Below are 19099 nucleotides of genomic sequence, written 5' to 3'. Positions count from 1 at the left end.
ATTTGTACAGGAGTCATGAATCACATAATCACATGTAGGTGTACATAATGATGGCACTAGATCCATCTCTACCTCATTTTATTCTACCCATCTGTAATTTGGCTTCTCTTTACTTTGATGGGATAATGTTTACAAACATATAATTACAATAACTGGACAGGCAACCAATTAAATCCGTCAATCCTGGAATTAAAAAAAAGTAAAAGATCCAGTTCATTAATCCCGCCCAAATTCACCGTGTCATCAGCAGATGAACTTCCGGAAAACATTTGGTAATCCATGAAGCTAAGAAAAGGAGAGGGTAGATCATTCAGGAACATTCCTATAAAGAATTACATCTCTCAAGTCAGGAACCAAGAAAAAAGGACATTAACGAATAAAGTAGTCTCAGGGTTTTCTCAAAGGAGGGATTAAATCCCTTGAAAATAGCCTAAAGTACCAACCATTTCATTTTCCGTGTAGTCAGAAGCTTCGACATCATATGCGGGGGTAGTATCTGAACTTCATTAACCCTCATAATCAGCCAACAAAACTTTTGCTTTCAAGTCAGGTGCAATCCCTTGATGATTGCGTGTGATGTGTCAGGCAGGCAGCAAAATGCTGAGCAGTCCCCAGCCCCAATTCCCATTTAATTACACAAGATCCCTCAGCTTAAGCGCATTCCAAGCTGGAGTTCTCCAGCACTCCAAGTGCATCGAATGAAGAGGTAATTTATGACTTCGCCGCCCTCTCCACTCAACCATACAAGAAGGTGGTATTTATGCTTGTTTGCTTTACAAATGGACTCGAATCCCTTTAAAACTCATGATTAAGCTATAATAATTTCAGAGAACCATACTCCCTCGGTGCGACTGTCACAGGATGCATCAACAGTGCACGCCATTACCATTCATAGGTATGGCATTGCATGAGCCATTCAAAAACTTGGATGCATTTCCATTTATGCAACTTTTCATGACTGAGGGTCCATTATTTATGCCGTTGGCGATTGCCTTGCTTCCATAGCATAGGACTCCATCCCACTGCCCACATGAAGCTGCTATAAGTCCTGTTGCAGTTGAAAATGAACAGTAAAACATTAAGGCAGGTTAATCAGAAGAAAACTAAAATGCTGTCAATAGCAAGCAAGAGTGAACTGGATAATGATTTCTATCTTACTGGCACTGCCAAATAAAATTGCTGAGCTAGGTGCCTAAGAAAATTTAAATATTCAAAATGATAATGCAGAAACTTCCACCATGGGTCAAAGAACCAATGAATTCTCCCAATTCCAACAGAATAAAACCGACACAATAAGATTACCTTGGCAAAGACACACCATTAAACAGGAAACACAACTGAACAGACCAAGCAAATTCACAAGCAGTGACACTATTCTAGATGAATGAATCACGGATGCTTCTCAGAAAGTCATCAATTAGGTTCATCAGTGATTGCATCAGCTCAAGAAAGTTCACCAGCAATATTAAGTGGAACTTTCTCTCTAAGATAGTGGTTACAGTGAACGAACGACAAATGTACAAATGAGTAGAAAACCATGGATACATTGACGTGTGCATGAATAGGGATGAGAAACATTTTATATTCAACAATGCATTACCTAAAAAGAGACCAGAAGGTTTTCCTGGCCTTGACTTGAACTCAGGGTGGAACTGAGCACCTATGAAATACGGATGATCAGGAAGTTCCACAATCTGCAATCAATGTACAGAATTAAATATGAAATCAACAAACAAGAAAGGAGAAGTACTTAATACACTGAATCATCAGGTACTGCCACAATTATTACAAACAAACTACAATTGAAGTAAATAATATTAAGTTGTATTCATAAACATAATAAAAGTACCATGAATACTTACTTCCATTCGCTGCCCACTTTCATCCCTGCCAACAAAGCGCAGGCCGGCCTTTTCCAGTTCTGGTACAACCTCAGGATTTACCTAGGTGATATCAACCAAACTTGTTAATGACCAAGCAAGCAAAAGAAAATAAGATTACTCAGGACTGCAGTTCTATGCTAATATGGATTCACCTCATATCTGTGCCGATGTCGCTCATCAACAAACCTTGCATTGCCATACCTAAAGGATTAAAAATATATGAATACATCAAATATTTTCGTGATACATCATCTCCTGTAAGTGTGACACCACCATATCAAATACAATTTAGCCTTAAGCACTTGTTTATCCAAATTTAACACTCCTAAACATGAAACAAAGTTAAAAATCTCCCAATTCCTTACAACTTTGCAGATTTGCAGTCAGTGTTCCTGAAATAAGTCCTCCTTGATCCTAAACGCATCGTCCCTCCCATGTGAGTCTTTGAAACCTGATAAATGTAGCCCATGAATGAATGAAAAATGAATTTACTAAGCCAGAAGGAATTAAAATTATCATCTTTAGTAAAATATTGTAGAAGTAATGCATGCCTCTGGCATGAATATGACACAAGGATTCTTTGTCTCAGGATCAAATTCCGTGCTGTTTGCGTCATGCAAACCCAACACAGATCTTGCAAACTCTATAACAGCAATTTGCATCCCCAAGCAAATGCCCAAGTATGGGACATCATTTTCCCTTGCATACTTTGCTGCGAGAATCTTCCCTTGCACCCCCCTATCACCAAACCCTCCTGGAACCAGCACTCCATCAGCACCCTGTGCAAAAAAACAGTTCAGTTGTATAATCAGTTGCAATCATGGAACTAGCTTGTATAAGCAAATGAGGAAATCAAAACTGCATATTGGGCCAAAAGGCTATTAAAGTATAAAACTAAATGTACCTTCAATGAATTCCATGCATCTTTATATGCCTCGGGAGACTGCTGGGAAAACTTAGTTGTCAAGGACTATTGTCTATTAATTGTATACAATCTAACTTCTATTCGCAACATACAACAGAACAAAAATAATAAGTCACATAAGAAATGAGCTCAGCTTCACCTCTTTCCAAGTGATATCCTCCAGGTCGCTTGCAGGAACCCAGTCTACAATAAGTTTCCTTTGGCAGGCAACAGAAGCATGCAAAAGAGCCTGCCATATGACCCAAAGTATAAGAATCTTCTACGATACAACTTCTAAGCTTTACATTGCACACATGGATTCTGCAAGCATATTTTTGATAAATTAATCTGTCATTATGAACAGACCGCACATTTACAGCCCAATGTGACAGAGAACAAAATGCCAATCAGGAAGATGTTCCAGAAACTTCATTTCCCAAAAGATTTTGAAATGGAAACAAAGGAAATTGTAATTGTTTTCAAAAAGAGACTCATTTGGAAAATTTTCACACTACTAAAGTCGTTGCATCGGACTTGAGGGGCAAAATGTGAACCCAACCAGCAAGAACCAAAGAAAGGAAAAGGCATTAAAGCAAGTAATCAAAGCGCAAGCATTGCACAATTATCCAAGAGATGTATTATACAAAATGCCTGCAAAAATATGACTCTTCAGTAAGCCACTCACCTTCAAGACAGAGAGATAAGAATCTGACAGCCCTGTGTATTTTCCTACCATAGCAATTCGTACCTGCAATATGCACAAAATAAAAGCATGACAACTGATACCACATGGATAAGTATGCCTAGACGGACCAAATAGAAGTTCAAGGCCTACCGGATCAGACAACTGGTCATAAACTTTTGTCCGAGCAGTCCATTCCTCCAACTCTGGCTTCCTTGCATGGCTGGAAAGAAATGGCGACATGTTGAGTGATGCCCAAGAAAGCAGAACAAAGGGGCAAGCATTCATTTATTGAATGATAAAACAAAAGGCGAGGGAGAACTGATTCACACCACATACCCCATAAGGTCCAGTCCCTTCAGAATTGCTTCATGTGCCTTTTGGTCCTATCATGAAGGGTTGAAAAGAGGCAGAAGAAGCTCTATTGAGCCTTTTGCTATGAAACAAATATGAAGGCGTATAGTTTGAATTTCAAAGTTCTTAAACTACTTACTCTTAGCAGCAAAGGAATGTGCCAAATGTTTGGGACATCATATAGAGTCATGATGTTTTCTACCTATAATCAAGTTGCTTACAAATGATTAATGATCGGTCAAAAAAGGCCAACAAAGCTTATCACCATTTAAGAGCAGTACCGGCACATGGCAAAATTGAGAGAGCTTTCCTTTAACATTCTCATCAAGCGCCTGTGACAGATGACCTGACAACTTTAGTCTACTATCAGCACAATTAGTAAAAGAAGTACAGAAGTGATAGATGAGGCAAACCTTTGCACTTCTACAAGCTAGAATATTTGGGGTCAAACCCAGTCCTCTAAGACCTCGGACGCTATGCTGGGTAGGCTTTGTTTTCTGTGGGACAATATGACAGAGGCTATGGTTAGCATGCCAAGGACATAATTCAGGAACACATCCATATCTACCATCTTAAGAAATCAGTCAATTGACAAATTGATTCTAACAAAGATACCTGTTCACCAACAACATTGAGTACAGGAACAAGGCTGACATGAATCAAGCAGAAATTGCCAACTCCTGCAGAAATATTTAGTTGGGTAAACAACAATGTTTCGCCGAAAACTCTCAAGAGCAAATTTACTTAAATAAAACATGGTGTAACCTTACCTACTCGGTAAGAGAATTGACCAAGTGCCTCAATAAATGGCATAGATTCGATATCCCCTGCATTGATATGAATTTAGTCCACCCAGAACCAGGAAAATGATAGTCACCACTAAAGCTACTTACCTATAGTTCCACCAAGTTCAATGACGCAAACATCTGCCGGGCCTTCTTGACCATCAACCGGTATCATGGCTGCACGTTCTATCCACTCTTGAATGGCGTCTGTAATGTGTGGAACCACCTAGAAAACAGCAAAATTTGGTTAAAACTATAATGAACCCAGCACTACAGAGAACCTAAAGTAAATGTAAAATTAAACCACGGACAATGCTAATTCCAGTTAAATAAGAGTAGTAATAGTTGCAAAGCTCTAAGTTTTTACAAGATCAAATTGCCTAACAGACCTGGACTGTCTTTCCGAGATAATCACCTCTTCTCTCCTTGTCAAGAACTGACTGTTAAAACACCAAAAATATATTAAATTTAGGAAGGCGCATTTCTCGATTCTCAAAGACATCCATATACAGAATGCAAGAAATTTGATGGGTTGAATACCTGATAGATTTTGCCAGTTGTGATGTTATTATCCCGAGTTAAAGTGGTGTCAAGAAATCTTTCATAATTTCCGAGGTCCAAATCCACCTAAGAAACAATTTCAGATGAACCTTTTACTCCACTGCCAGGAGAAAATTCTAGAGAACATGGGCAGAGAAGCAAAGAGCGCGCATATGCTCGATAAGCAAGTGCAAGTGTGCAAATGAGACATGTAGGTCGGTTACATGTACAAGCTTACCTCGCCACCATCATCTAAGACAAACACCTCGCCATGCTCGAAGGGGGACATAGTCCCGGCATCGGTGTTCAAATAAGGATCTGAAAAGCATCATAGAACAAGGAGAAACAATCAAACCAAAGGAGACAAAGAAGCGTAAAAGAGATGGCAAGGCAGACAGTGGGGGGCGACAGAGGGGGGGATACCAATCTTAATAGAAGTGACGCGGAGGCCGCAAGCTTTGAGGAGGACCCCGATGCTACTGGCAGTGACGCCCTTGCCGAGGCCGCTGACGACTCCACCCGTGACGAGGACGTACTTCATTGTCTCTGGCAAAAGCAAAAAGCCCCACGGGGGCGTGCTAAACGTCAGTCGAGGTTTTGTCAATGAGGAACGTATTGAGTAGCAAAGTCAAAAAAAAACGAGAGCGAGCGGTTTGTCGGGCGTGATAAAAACCAAAGGACAAGGCAAGAACAAAGCGGATAAGACATGGATATGGGATGTTAATCTGTAACGAGAGAGAGACAAAAGACAAGGAAGAAGAAGCGGCTGCTGGGTGGGAACGGAGAGAATGATAAGAAACCTTCGTTCAGCTCAGCTCACAATGGCGGTTGACACAAGGCCGCTCCCCCCCACGACCGTTGCTCCGGTTTGCGTCGGCGTGAGACGTGGAGAGGTTAGCACCCTCGCTCTCTCTCGCTATCTCTCGCTCGCTCTCTGTTTCTCTCCGTGTTCCGCTCGCTCGCGCGCTCGCTGGCTGCTGGGCTTCCCTGCTTGGCGTGGCGGCGGGGCGATGGGAGCGGCGATGTTTCAACTTCTTATTTAGAGAGAGACGAGGACTCCCCTAGTAATATCAAGAGGAGTTTAAATACCCCCACGAATGGAAGGGGAGATGCGAAAAGGCTGACTCCCGACTCAAACGGTAATATAAAAAATCTCAATATGATTTTACTTGAAATGTTAAGGTATATAAATATTCCACGATCGCACTTTCCCCTTTTTTCTTCGATATTCATCCATCTCCTTTTCTAATTCTATTAAGTTAACGCTGCACGAGCCTGTTAGTTCTAAAATTAATGGCGACAATTTAATAAATGTCTTATCAATCTGTCGCATTTATGAATTTCAATTGTAAAACTTTTAGTTTGTTTATTTTAATTATAAAACTTAAAAAAGTTGACGTATTTGGATCTTTTCATTTATCCCATCAAAATAGTGATGATATTTTCTTGAACCAAATGGACTGATTATCCCTTCTCACAGACAAAGCATTTTAATAATTTGAAATGAAATTCAATTGAAGCCATGTGTCTAAAAAAGAATAATTTACTCATTCGAAATTCAAATTCTAGAGGGTCTTAGGAAACATAGATCAAAAGATGCTTAGGTTAATTTTTTTTTTATTCACTTACACTAATAAACAGCGGAAGGATTTGGCGAAATTGAGTTCAAATGAAGGAAGTGATAAACATATGAACGAGACAAGCTGGAGAAATAATTTCGGCTACAATTGTCTCATTTTCAAATAAATTTGAGGGAGTACACGAATCATGCTAAGGCTACAAATTGAAAAAATAAAAATAAAAAGAGAGAGAGAGAGGTTAAAAAGAAGGGGGGAACAGAAGACCTTTCTTGGCGCCGCCAAGTTGGCGGCTATTAGGGTTTCTCTGGTGCAGGAAACGCACGTGCCCATCAATGAAGCGGTTGGTCGTCCTCGTCCTTGTCCCGGAAGGTGCAGCGATCTTCCTGTTCCTCCTCCTCTTCCTCCTTCCCCAAACCCTGCCTCCGCCTGTCTCCTCGACTCCGACCCTCCAGACTCTCCCCGCTTCCGTCGCCGCCGAAGTCAGCCGCCTTAGGCACGACCCCAATCCCGACCGCGCCTTCTCCTTCTTTCGTCCTGTGGCTTCCCTCTGGACCCTCACTTTTGCCTCCTCCGTCTGCGTCCTCTCCCCCCTTCACCTCCCTCTCTCCCTGTTCCCGCCCTCATCGCCTTGCGGCAGGGTACTCTGCTCTTCCTTTCTTGATTCTCTTGCTCTGCTGGGGGGGGACACCCTCTCTTCCTATTTTCAGGCCTTGACGAGATGCCATCGATTCCTCTTGTGATTCCTCCTATTAGCTCATCGTTAAAAAAAAAAAAAAAAAAAAAAAATTCCTGATATTTGCTTTTAATATTGATGACATATTAATAACTGAGCATTGGCATCTACAGTCTAATTACTTGCAGGATGGCTTCTTTATGATGATTTGGGTTTGTGCAGTACCATCTTACTGGAGAAGGGCGCTGATGATGACACACTTGGACTTGATACCTTTTGACAGCACGCGCCAAATTGGAGCTTTTGCAGTGGCCATGAATCGAGGCAGCAGCAGTGGACATCGGAGGCAATGTCATGCTCTCCCATATAGGCGGACTCCAGTATTTGCATTGTCACTCAGGGAGATCCCAGCAGCCCGCCAATATATGAGAACCTCATAACCCAGCGGGAGGTAGTTATTGTAAGCAAAGGTATTGGAGGTGACCCAATCTCGACCATGTGGTGGAATAACAAGCGAGCGGCTCCATCCAATTCGTGAGTCCTGCAAAGGGCCTTGGTATAAGTGTAGTCATTGGGAATAAAATCGAGCCACTTCAACTGCTCATACAGAGTGATGGCGGCAGCGGGATTGGGTTTCTCGACCAAGCTGTTGAAGTGGAGGCCGAACATAGGCCTTGACGAGGGAGTTGAGGGGGCCTGCTCAGCATAGCAAAGAGAATCCAGTAATGAAGGAATAGCAGGACACCGTGCAAAAGGAAGGAGATGATGCGGCAGGAGAAGCGAAATCGAGGCGGGAGCGGAAGGCGAAGGGGGAGAGGACGGAGATGAAAGTGGCCTAAGTGGGAGGGTCGACAGGAAAGTCACAGGAATCCAGGTGACGAAAGGAGGAGAAGATGAGGTTGGGGTGGTGCTTAAGCTGGTTCACTGTGGCGGCAACTGAGGTGGGAGAGATTGGAATCGGGGAACATTGGGAGGGTCTGGCGGGTCGGAGTCGAGGAGACGTGGAGGCAGAGAGGAACTGGGTTTGGGGAAGGAGGAACAGAGGAACTTCTTGGTGCACCTTACAACTGCAGGGGCGACCCCGTGTGCTTCGTTGATGATGTGATGTGTGCGTTTCCTTCTTGCAACAAAGAATCCCTACTTAGACTAGTGACTCTTCAGCTGCCGCCATGTCAAAATACCGAAAATTTATAAAGAACGGCTTGAGAGAGACTTGACTCCTTTTCGAGATTCTCTACGATGTGTGTATATATATATTTAGTTTTCTATATCTCTTGATATTTCGCACATATCTCATTTAATTGTGCATATCTTGATTGATATAAATCATTTCATAAAATTAATAGATAGGTTGATGTATGCTTTATTATAATATATTAAATACACCGAAATTCTCCAATTAAATATATCACATCTCATACTAGGCAAAAAGATTACACTAAACGTATACTTTTAAAACAATCGGTCCATAAAATCTCATAAAGGTCACTATGATGGCCTTATAGCCCTTGCCAAATTTGGATGAAAGCAAGCACCAACACCTTCGCCTACAGGGGCTATGGCCCTTGTCTGCAAAGTAGGGCAAGGACTGTTTGGTTGGAGAAAATTTCATCAATGTATTGACAGAGTAAATAAAAAGATTCAAATACATTGACTTTTAAAGTTTCATAACTCTAACATAAACAAACTAAAAGTTTCACTAAAAGATTCAAATACATTGACTTTTACCACCACTGCGGTGCCTAGCTAGATAAGAGCTCCTATAATGTCTACCCAGGATGGAGGAGTTCGAATCCCGCGGGTCGCACGGGATCTTAAGCGTGTCATCGGGGTGGTGGGTCATCCGCTAACATCACTTCAGGGTTTACTCGCCGCTAGTGTCGCTTCAGGGTTTACCCATCGGCTACCGACTGTACGGAGATCCTTGGGTATAAAAAAAAATGTATTCCGACAAAAAAAAAGAATGAATGTGACTAATTTTAGTACTTCTATTATAATTGTCCCAATTAAATTTATGTCAATTAAGTAATGTAGATCATGTGATACAAAGGTTTGATTAGGTCTTTTATAAGTCTCTATATTTACAATAGTGTATATTACAAATGACAAATTGAGACCATTCAAAGATTTTTTTTTTTTTTTTTTTACCAAAAAAAAAAAAAAAAAAAAAAAAACCATTCAAAGATTTTCATACAAATAAAAGGCGGTAACTTAATTAAACATATTACCACCGGCCATGGTGGCTCTACTGGGTAGGCTACTTTTGCATTTTAAGGAAATGTCGTGTTCGAAACCCCGCAACGCAAGTTGTAGGGAGGCTGGCAGACCATTAGATGTATTACGCGTGGCGCCCTGATGGTAGGTCCTGGGCTAGAGTCATCTGGGGTTTACGTGGCGACTATTGGCCAAAGCGGTTCCTCCGGCACAAAAAAAAATAAAAATAATAATAACTTAATTAAACACGCAAGCCACACGAGGGGTGAATACATGGGATGAAGATCTCAGCCCACAAGAAGAAAGAACCATTGGCTCAATTGTGGAGGCAAGTGGAACTAGAGCTTAGTTACAACTTTCTATCGATTCTAGATAAGTGTCAGATAAATCAAAAACATGTTATAGAGTAAATCATATTTTACAAGGGAGCATGCGCTCTATAACCTCGCGAAGAGAAACTTTTTGTGGGCTATAGTGAAGAATTTTGTAAAATTAGTGTACAGTTCTTTGATTCTGCTTATGGTAAAGAGTTATGCTAGATAGAGAAGTGAATGCAAAATAAATGACGTTCTGACAAAGATATTTTATTCCTAGCTTAGACCACTTTCCATCGTCTTGTTGGAGCTGGAGTTGGCCCTTGGGAAGATATGCAAAAGTTCGACGACAAGATCTCTACACGCGAAATTGATAATTTTCAGGTTACCCGTCTACTCTTGCTCCCACTCCTACTCTCAGTCACTTTTATTTTTGGGAGTTTAAATTATAGGATTGCCAAAATTGGTAGAGGGATTTAGGGATTTTCAATTAGAAATTGATAATCAACATTCGAATCTCATCAACTACATGCATAGTAATTAATTTATCAAACTTGCAGAATATTCACGGTAGTACCTTATCAAAGTACTAGAGAAATTTTCAGGTGTTCTCGTGCACTTCATTCTCATTTGTTGTCCAGTAAAATGATCTTTACTATTATACTTCATATAAATAATACCCAGCACTCTTCATGAGCCGGTAAAATCGTATGGGTTGACAGTGACAATGATGGTTTTAGTCCACACGAGAAGTTTCTCGGTCTAAACAAGATGGTTTTTCATTTGAATCAAACAATTTACTAGCATGCACCTTCTTGTATCAAAATCTATCGAACACATTTTCTACAAAAGATGGCTAGAACACGGCCCACATAACGACTCTGAACCTTTCAAGTATATTGGCTTTTTCTAGTCATGAAGGCCATTTCACTTAAATCTGTTTTCTGAACTTAAATTATTTAGATAAGTACACTAGAAGTGTCATAATTTTAGTACGGCATTTATTTAAGTGTCACAAATTTAAAAAATCGATAACTTAAGTGACATTGGCAATTTACCTTGCTAGAAAATCTAACATACACACTAGTCATCATATGTGGCATCACCGACGTTAACATGGACAAATAATAAAAATTCAAAGATAAAAAAATTCCATATTGAAATGGAAAATTAATTTAAAAAAAAATCATGTAAGACAATTTATCAAAGATGGCAATCAAATATGTAATTTTACTTCGATGTGACACTTAAATGAAATAAGAAAAGTTATGACACTCAAGTATTCTCACACTCAAGGGATAGCCGTATGCAAGTTATGGCACTCTAGCATTCCTTATCCTAAGCATTTTTATTTATAGGTAAAATGGTTGGGTAGAGCCAATCAATGCAACTATCCCTTTGAACTTTACCATGAGGGTCTCATGTAAGGAAATGCCTTGCATTTTTTTTTTTTTATTATTCTTTATAAGACATATTGATAGAAATTGGTATCATAGAATATAACTAGGTATTTCTTGTGAATGAGGTTTATTGCATATAAAATCCAAAACATTTAAAATTTAATTTTCAACAAAGATCAAAATAAAAATATCATCAAAACAATCATTATGTACTAATACATAAGTAGTATTAGTTATAAATTACCTCATTTGCCTCTCTTTTTTCCCAACCACCGTATAGTTCTGTACTCTAAACACCCATCATACTCTTTTCTTATTTTACTCGCACCAACTCAAATAGAAATAAGTAGGTTAGATTTAATATTTAAATGAGCAATTACGTGAAAAGCACTAACGCATAAGGGCTCACACTTTTTCCATCTATTTTTTGACTTCCAACGCCTCCTATCACCTTAAATTGATCACAATATCTCTTGCAAGTCCTAGATTTTGAGGTTTTTTCTTACCTTTTTTTCTTCTTTTGTTTCTTTGTAAATTTTGATGCATTTAAAATTGAAAAAAAAAATGTATTTGCCAATAATTTGATTGGATTGTCTTATAATGCAATTATAATTGTCATAATTTTCTTGTCAACAACTAATTATTCCACTTAATCAGTCATACCTTTAAGTTTTGTCAATGTAGTCCTAAATTTTTGGGCGATATTCCAATGTAATCCTCACCAATTGCCACTGAAAGTTGCTCATATAGTGTCTACTCATTGCCGGTTGTCCTAGTTAGTATGTTGATGTAGGCAATTTGTTGATTCATGCCGCAATTTGCGACGACGATTGGCAAGAAATACTACATGTAAATATTGTGTAGATATGTAGGACTGTATTGTCAAAATTGAAAAATTAAAATTAAATTGATATCTATACAATAGATTTAAGATTACAAATATTTAAATAATCACTCCTTCAACAGACACATGTATAAGCATTTTTTGAATAAATATACTATGAGTGTCGTAACTTTTTTATAGTACTCACTTTAGTATCATAAATTTGAAAAATCGATTACTTAAGTGACATCAACAATTTGCCTTGTCGGAAAATCCGATATAGACGCCAATCATCCTATACGGCATCGCCAACTCTAACATGGATAAATAATTTAAATAAAAAAAATCAACAGGAATGAGAAATTAATTTTAAAAAAAAAATCGATGTAGGATGATTTGTCAAAAATGACACTCAAATAATCAATTTTACTCCAATATGGCACTTAAGTGAGCAAAACCACACTCAAGTGATTGTTGTACAAAAGTTATAACGCTCATGCTGTACTTATCTCTAGGTTATTCTGTCATAACATAGGCACCATCACTTGTCAATTCATTTGCGTGCACTATCTGCTAACCACTTTAAACTCATCGCCTGCACTTGCTAAATTTACTCAAATATGAACCTTGAAGTGTCATAAATGCTAACATGGAAAAGGGGAACATTATTCATCAACTATGATCTGTGAAGTGTCGTGCAGACCTAAGGTTCGATCACTAAATTAGATTTTCCTCGTCAGCCTTGTGGCGTGTTATAAATCATCCCTAGAGTTTTACCCTTATTTCCAATCCTTGTCCTTGGACTGTTATGATCCGTTCCTCATGAGATCTTTGGCACATAACGAGTTAATGAGAGGAGAAAAGGCCGTAAATTGAGATGGACTGACGCGAAGGGATCTTCCTCTTACATGCAATGGGTTTGGGGGGATGGGCCAGCACCTGCCACTCGTACATATGTACGTATATATCATAGATATGTTAAGTATATTCTCAGGGTCCATCTTCGTACATTGAACAGTGGCATTAACCTCAAATATCTTTCTGAGGCTAGTGCAGCCAGTGTGTTTTTTTCATCCTGGAGGAGTAATCACGTGTACAGTCTGAGCCTGCTGGTGATTGGCTGGCGACATATGGGACAACTGGACAATCTTCCTTCGCATTCTCCGCAAGTCTGCAGTTAATCATGTTCACTGTATCAGTAAGCCTGGAAAGGAGAGCTGTAGTTAACAACGGCAAAGAACACTTTCAAGAAGCTTCACCATGTGACCGCAACCAAATGCCATGTTCTTGGGATTTGTCAGGCAAACAGGGCACACCTATACAGAGAACAGGAAGATGGATAAAAGAGGTAGTGAGCAATATTCTCAGTACTGGAAAGTCATCTATTATGTTGCAAGGTTGTAAGACAATTGTCAACGAGTCCCATTGCTCGGAAAAATTATGTTATGGAATCTGGACTCAACCTAGTTATTCGCTAGAGCCAGAAATCCATGGATAACTGTGAAAGGAAATTACTCCCGGGTTCATTTCTTTGACAACTTCATGCAAATGTGATTTATCGCAGCACTAACTTCCTTGCATTTGTTTAATGGAATACTCCCGGTGGATTATATCGGAAAGATTTGGCAGAATGCTTTCAATATCAGGGATTACTTTAAAGTGTGTCTAACCGTGATTAACATTTGAATTGATAGATTACACCAGTCACCAGTGTGCCTCTCACTTTTCCAGTCCAGCAGTACCTTCCAGCTCAAAAAAACTTACAGATGAGAAAACAGGACTCGCAACCTTTGTCATCTTTACCTGGTTCTGTTGGTCATCAGCTGTGGCTGAGAGGTTGGTAGGCATTCTGAGTATGCCATCACTGTGCGGAATTCCCCTGGTGGAGGACGTGGAACTACCCTTTAGCTTTGCCCCTGGCATGACTTTTTGGTCCGATAAAAGGAATGGGCATACAGATTACGGTGGGATCAGGAAACAATAATTAAAAAACTATATTTACTTAAAATAATGCAACATCCTGATTCATAAACCCTAAGGTTTTTGGACGGTGTTGCTATTTAATGGAATAAAAGATGCTGAATGTTCGTAAAGGGGAGAAAGATGTGGGACGCAGACATACGTACCCAAGCATTCCAAGCTCGAGGGTGGCTTTGTACTGGAAGGGAATCTCCATGAGAGCAGCAAGAGCGAATGCTGTCTCTTTCTCCGATGGACTTCCACTTTTAGACATGATGGCAGTGAAATTCACAAACTGCTCAGACACAAATTTTCTTTAATAAAGTGTTGAACCTGAAATATTCTGCAAACTTTATAAATCGATTTAATTAAGATTTTTGGCCTGGGCAGTTGGCCTTGATCAAGAGTAGGTTGCATGCATTGGGGGAGATTCCAACAAATGATTTTCAGCTCCTAAACTAAAAATCTCTCAATCCCTCAACAAACTATGGCAATCATATGATATTAAACTAGAGAATTACCAAAAAAGTCCTAAATCTATTACAATTATGCCAATTCAATCCTAATTTTTTTTAACCAATTTAATCCTAAACATTTTACAATTGTGCCAATTCAGTCTATTCGGCCAAAATTGGCCGGCCGGTGCTTGACGTGGATGCCGGCCGAGGATAGCTGGTCGACGAATGCTCGATGTGGAAATTTTTAAATTTTTTTTTATTTTTTTTCGAATTTTTTAATTTTTTTTTAAAATTTTTGAATTTTGTATTCTTTTTTTTTCCCCACTTGCTTCTTCCTCTTGCCAGCTGGCATCGGCTAGAGGTGAGGACCGGCAAGGTCAATCTCGCCAGCCACTAGCGAGGCTCGCCCCCGCCAACCATTAGCAAAGGCGAGTCTCGCCCAGCAACGACGACGGTCCTCGCTAGCGGCTGGCAAGGCCACCGGCGCCAAATCTGGCGACAACGACCTCATCGACTGCTAGCGAGGACCGTTGCCAAATTTGGCAACCTCTCGCGCTTTTGATCGTCAGCGACCCAAGCCAAGGCCCTACCACCCCCTTCGGACTTGTCCGCCGTCCGCACCCTCTCCAGGGACACCCTCGAGATCTGGCAACAATCCTCGCTGATGGCCAGCGGGGGCGAGCCTTGCCATTGGCTAACGAGGCTGACCTTGCCGACCCTCATCTCTGGCCGGCACTAGCCGGCCAATGGAAGAAGAAGGTGGGGAAAAAATCTAAAAAAAAAAAAAATTGCCACATCAACGTTTGTTGGCCAACATCCGGCATCCACGTCGACGCCAACCGGCCAATTTTGATCAGATGGACTGAATTGGCACAATTGTAAAATGTTTAGTACTAAATTGGCCAAAAAAATGTTTAAGACTGAATTTACACAATTACGATAGGTTTAGAACTTTTTTAGTAATTCTCCTGATGTTGAACTCCCCATTCATATTCATAGGAGTGAGAGTAGGACGAGTAGGAGCGAGAGTAAAGAGGTGACCTGAAAATTATCAAATTCACGTGCAGGGATCTTGTCGTCGAACTTCTGCATATCTTCCCAAGGCCCATCTCCAACTCCAACAAGGACGATTGAAAGTGGGTATAAGCTAGGAATAGAATATCTTTCTCAGAACATACACTTATTTTGCATTCACTTCTCTATGGAGCATAAGTCTGTACCATAACCAGAATTTAAGGATCGGACACTAATTTTGCATGATTCTCCGCAACAGCCAAATGAAGAATTTTGGCCGTAGAAAAAGGTTCATTTCAGGAGGTTATAGAGCACATGCTCTTCTTGAAAAAATTTGATCTACTCTGTAATGCGTCTCTGACACTCATCTAGAGTTGATAGAAAAAAGTAACAAAGTTCTAGTTCTACCTTGCTTCCACGATGGAGCTAATGGTCCTCTCTTCTTGTGGGCTGAGCTCTTGATCCCTTGTATCCGCACTCCTTGTGACCTGTGTGTTTAATTCAGTTATTGCTTTTCATTTGTATGAAAATCTTTGAGCAGTCTGTCATCAAGACTTAGTTAAACCTTTGTAGCACGTGATCTATATCACCTAATTTGTTAGATTCATCAATCCAAATCTAGACAAGTGTTGGAAGTCATGCCAGGCCATTGCATTTCCATTGACGACTCAACATGTATTTTCCCTTGTGTACCTCATTCATGCCTGTCTATTAGTTTTCCTCTCCCTCCTTTTGGCAGAGCGTGAATGAAGGTGGTTGCACCACCCTTTGGGGTGGAGAGAGAGACGATTTTATTTTATTTTTAATCGTAGAGGCAATTCATGTTCAAACCTGGCCATCTGCAACGATAACTAATATATGGAACTGGCCACCACTTTTCTCCACAATGTTCACGGCAGCCTCAACTATCGGTCCGTAAGATGTTGGCCCTATTCAATAAAGCACAAAACAAGGTACTTGATACTAATCCAGTGAGAAAGGGAAGTGACAACTATAAACATGCCAGAAATCACCAACCTGAAAGTGTCAAACTCGGAACTATTTTTCTATAGCAGGCTAAAACTTCCTCAAATCCGTGGCAGGGGGAATGATCACTGTGAAAGCTGAATACTTCTCGATCATGAGTTGTGGCTTAGAGAGTTGGGGGCAGGGAGATTAAGATGGTGAGATACAGATACACCAGACAGAATTTAGGAAGCGAATAACCATGATAAAGTAGATATATACAATAAATAAATAAATAAATAAACCACGCGCGTCCATCATACCATCTCCGAAGCCAAAGCAAGGAATTAAGTTGTCTTCGTCTAATGGAGCCAAAGTCTTTCCAATGATAGAGATGGCTGTCTCATAGGGATTCGGCAAATCTCCGATGCTATGCAAGCTTCGCTTGTTGAATGAGACCTTGCCTTGATAGCATTCGATTATGTTAGATGACGGAAACCAAGTTCTAATTAAATTAACGAATTTCAAGGTTCAGCGCATGTTATAAAACCTGTCCACTCATTGCTTTTGGTGAAATCTATGCCGAAGATAAGATTGGAGGACTCCAGTCCAGCTTGTCTTAAGGCCATCGTCACCTGTGCCAGAGCATCCATAGTTTAGTGCGGCGCACTGAGAACTTTTGCACCCTACTGGGGATACTTGGAAGCAAACCACAGTCACGCCATAGAGTTCTCATTCGGCATGAGGGTTCCACCATCTCAGCAGGGAAGAGGATACCTGATCAAGGGACGAGAAGCGATCTGGAATGAAGGCATATCTTTGCTTGGCGGATGAATTCATTTGCACCTCTTCCTGATGGTCAAGAGATCTTCTGCTTATGCTTGTGCTTCTGGTGGTGGCAGGACGGCGGTGGTGCTGGCCGCAACAGAAGTTGCCCATATCTTCGCACTGGCTTTGCCCAGAAGAAGAGTCTGAAGGCATGATTGAGAGACATCGCTCACGGTGGGCGTGAAGGCAAAGGAAAGAACAAATGCCTCCGGGGTGGCCCTGTAACAGCAGCACCCACTTTTTCCCCCTTTGATACCTTTTTCACGCGGCCACCAAAATAAACCGACTTGACGCTCACGCTAGGCCTGGGAATACCTGTATTTCGGGTCCTTACTTTTAACCTCTAGAAGCTTGGTAGTTTGCATTTTTAAACTTTGGGCGTGTCCTATGGATAATCACATGTTAGGAAGCGGAATTCTATTGTTCCCTGGTACATTTCAATAGATGTTGATAGGTGTAAATATATTGTGATATGAGAATACCTGTATTTCGGGTCCTTACCATTTTTTTTAACCTCTAGAAGCTTGGTAGTTTGCATCTTTAAACTTTGGGCTAATGTGTCCTATGGATAATCACATGTTAGGAAGCGGAATTCTATTGTTCCTTGCCAAACAATACGGAATTCTCTAATTAAATATATTTATCTTGGACGGAGTAAATAAAAAGATTCAAATGCATCGACTTTTAAAGTTTCATAACTAACATGTATTTTAGCCACACAAGGGGTGAATACATGGGATGAAGATCTCAGCCCACAAGAAGAGAGAACCATTGGATCAATTGTGGAGGCGAGTGGAACTAGAGCTGGACTTTTTATCGATTCTAATAAGTGTCAGATAAATCAAAAACGTGTTATAGAGTAAATCATATTTACAAAGGAGGGCTCTATCCTTGAAGAATTTTGTAAAATTAGTGTACAGTTCTTTGATTCTGCTTATGGTAAAGAGTTATGCTAGATAGAGAAGTGAATGCAAAATAAATACATTTCACTCTTCATCGGTAAAAATGACAAGATGCTTTATAAATTAGTCCTCATTTGCCATCTTCTTTTTCATTTTCCAACCACCGTATAGTTCTGTAAATCTGTTTTCTGAACTTAAACACCCATCATACTCTTAAGTGACATTTTCTTATTTTACATCGCACCAACTCAAATGGAAGAAATAAGTAGGTTAGATTTAATATTTAAATGAGCAACTACATGAAAAGGACTAACGCATCATAGAATATAAGGGCTCATTATGTACTAATACATAAGTAGTATTAGTTATAAATTACCTCATTTGCCTCTCTTTTTCCCAACCACCGTATAGTTCTGTTTCCATCTATTTTTTGACTTCCGTGAAAAGGACACACACTTTTTCCATCTATTTTTTTGACTTCCGACGCCTCCTATCACCTTAAATTGATCACAATATCTCTTGCAAGTCCTAGATTTTGAGATTTTTTCTTACCTTTTTTCTTCTTTTGTTTCTTTGTAAATTTTGATGCATTTAAAATTGAAAAAAAAAATGTATTTGCCAATAATTTGATTGGATTGTCTTATAATGCAATTATAATTGTCATAATTTTCTTGTCAACAACTAATTATTACACTTAATCAGTCATACCTTTCAGTTTTGTCAATGTAGTCCTAAATTTTTGGGAGATATTCCAATTTAATCCTCCTCACCAATTGCCACTGAAAGTTGCTCATATAGTGTCTACTCATTGCCGGTTGTCCTAGTTAGAATGTTGACGTAG

At 39.9% G+C, this 19099-nt stretch overlaps 3 protein-coding genes across 4 annotated transcripts; 1 reads left to right on the top strand and 2 right to left on the bottom strand.

Annotated features, from left to right (window-relative positions):
- Positions 1-128: 128 nt before the first annotated feature.
- On the bottom strand, positions 129-6214 carry LOC104448691 (CTP synthase). Of its 2 annotated transcripts, none has more exons than XM_010062566.3 (22): positions 5949-6214; positions 5572-5713; positions 5387-5466; positions 5149-5235; positions 4998-5048; positions 4717-4834; positions 4594-4650; positions 4439-4503; positions 4237-4320; positions 4105-4155; positions 3963-4025; positions 3809-3855; positions 3623-3692; positions 3473-3535; positions 2948-3037; positions 2788-2826; positions 2435-2662; positions 2249-2334; positions 2036-2084; positions 1863-1943; positions 1601-1694; positions 129-1048 (listed from the first exon to the last, which is right to left on the bottom strand). In XM_010062566.3, the coding sequence occupies exons 2-22, from the start codon at positions 5687-5689 to the stop codon at positions 867-869; spliced, it is 1803 nt and encodes a 600-aa protein (XP_010060868.1). In that variant the 5' UTR covers positions 5690-5713; positions 5949-6214; the 3' UTR covers positions 129-866. The 2 variants fall into 2 exon arrangements, with proteins under 2 accessions (XP_010060868.1, XP_010060867.1); XM_010062565.3 differs by having other exon boundaries at positions 5572-5694.
- A 783-nt stretch (positions 6215-6997) lies between these two features.
- On the top strand, positions 6998-8621 carry LOC120294764. The gene is made up of 2 exons (XM_039315256.1): positions 6998-7366; positions 7624-8621. Exons 1-2 carry the CDS (start codon positions 7061-7063, stop codon positions 7648-7650), a joined length of 333 nt encoding a protein of 110 aa, XP_039171190.1. The 5' UTR covers positions 6998-7060; the 3' UTR covers positions 7651-8621.
- A 4622-nt stretch (positions 8622-13243) lies between these two features.
- On the bottom strand, positions 13244-17552 carry LOC120294774 (E3 ubiquitin-protein ligase RGLG4-like). Its single transcript, XM_039315278.1, has 11 exons — positions 17306-17552; positions 17079-17163; positions 16852-16992; positions 16601-16714; positions 16415-16512; positions 15992-16071; positions 15611-15716; positions 14279-14406; positions 13956-14077; positions 13412-13468; positions 13244-13323 (listed from the first exon to the last, which is right to left on the bottom strand). Exons 1-9 carry the CDS (start codon positions 17507-17509, stop codon positions 14050-14052), a joined length of 984 nt encoding a protein of 327 aa, XP_039171212.1. The 5' UTR covers positions 17510-17552; the 3' UTR covers positions 13244-13323; positions 13412-13468; positions 13956-14049.
- Positions 17553-19099: the final 1547 nt, after the last annotated feature.

Source organism: Eucalyptus grandis, chromosome 6, assembly GCF_016545825.1.
Source record: "Eucalyptus grandis isolate ANBG69807.140 chromosome 6, ASM1654582v1, whole genome shotgun sequence".
Taxonomy (NCBI): Eukaryota; Viridiplantae; Streptophyta; class Magnoliopsida; order Myrtales; family Myrtaceae; genus Eucalyptus; species Eucalyptus grandis.
The sequence above is the reverse complement of the archived record's forward strand: the minus strand, read 5'-3'. Positions and strand labels throughout refer to the sequence as shown.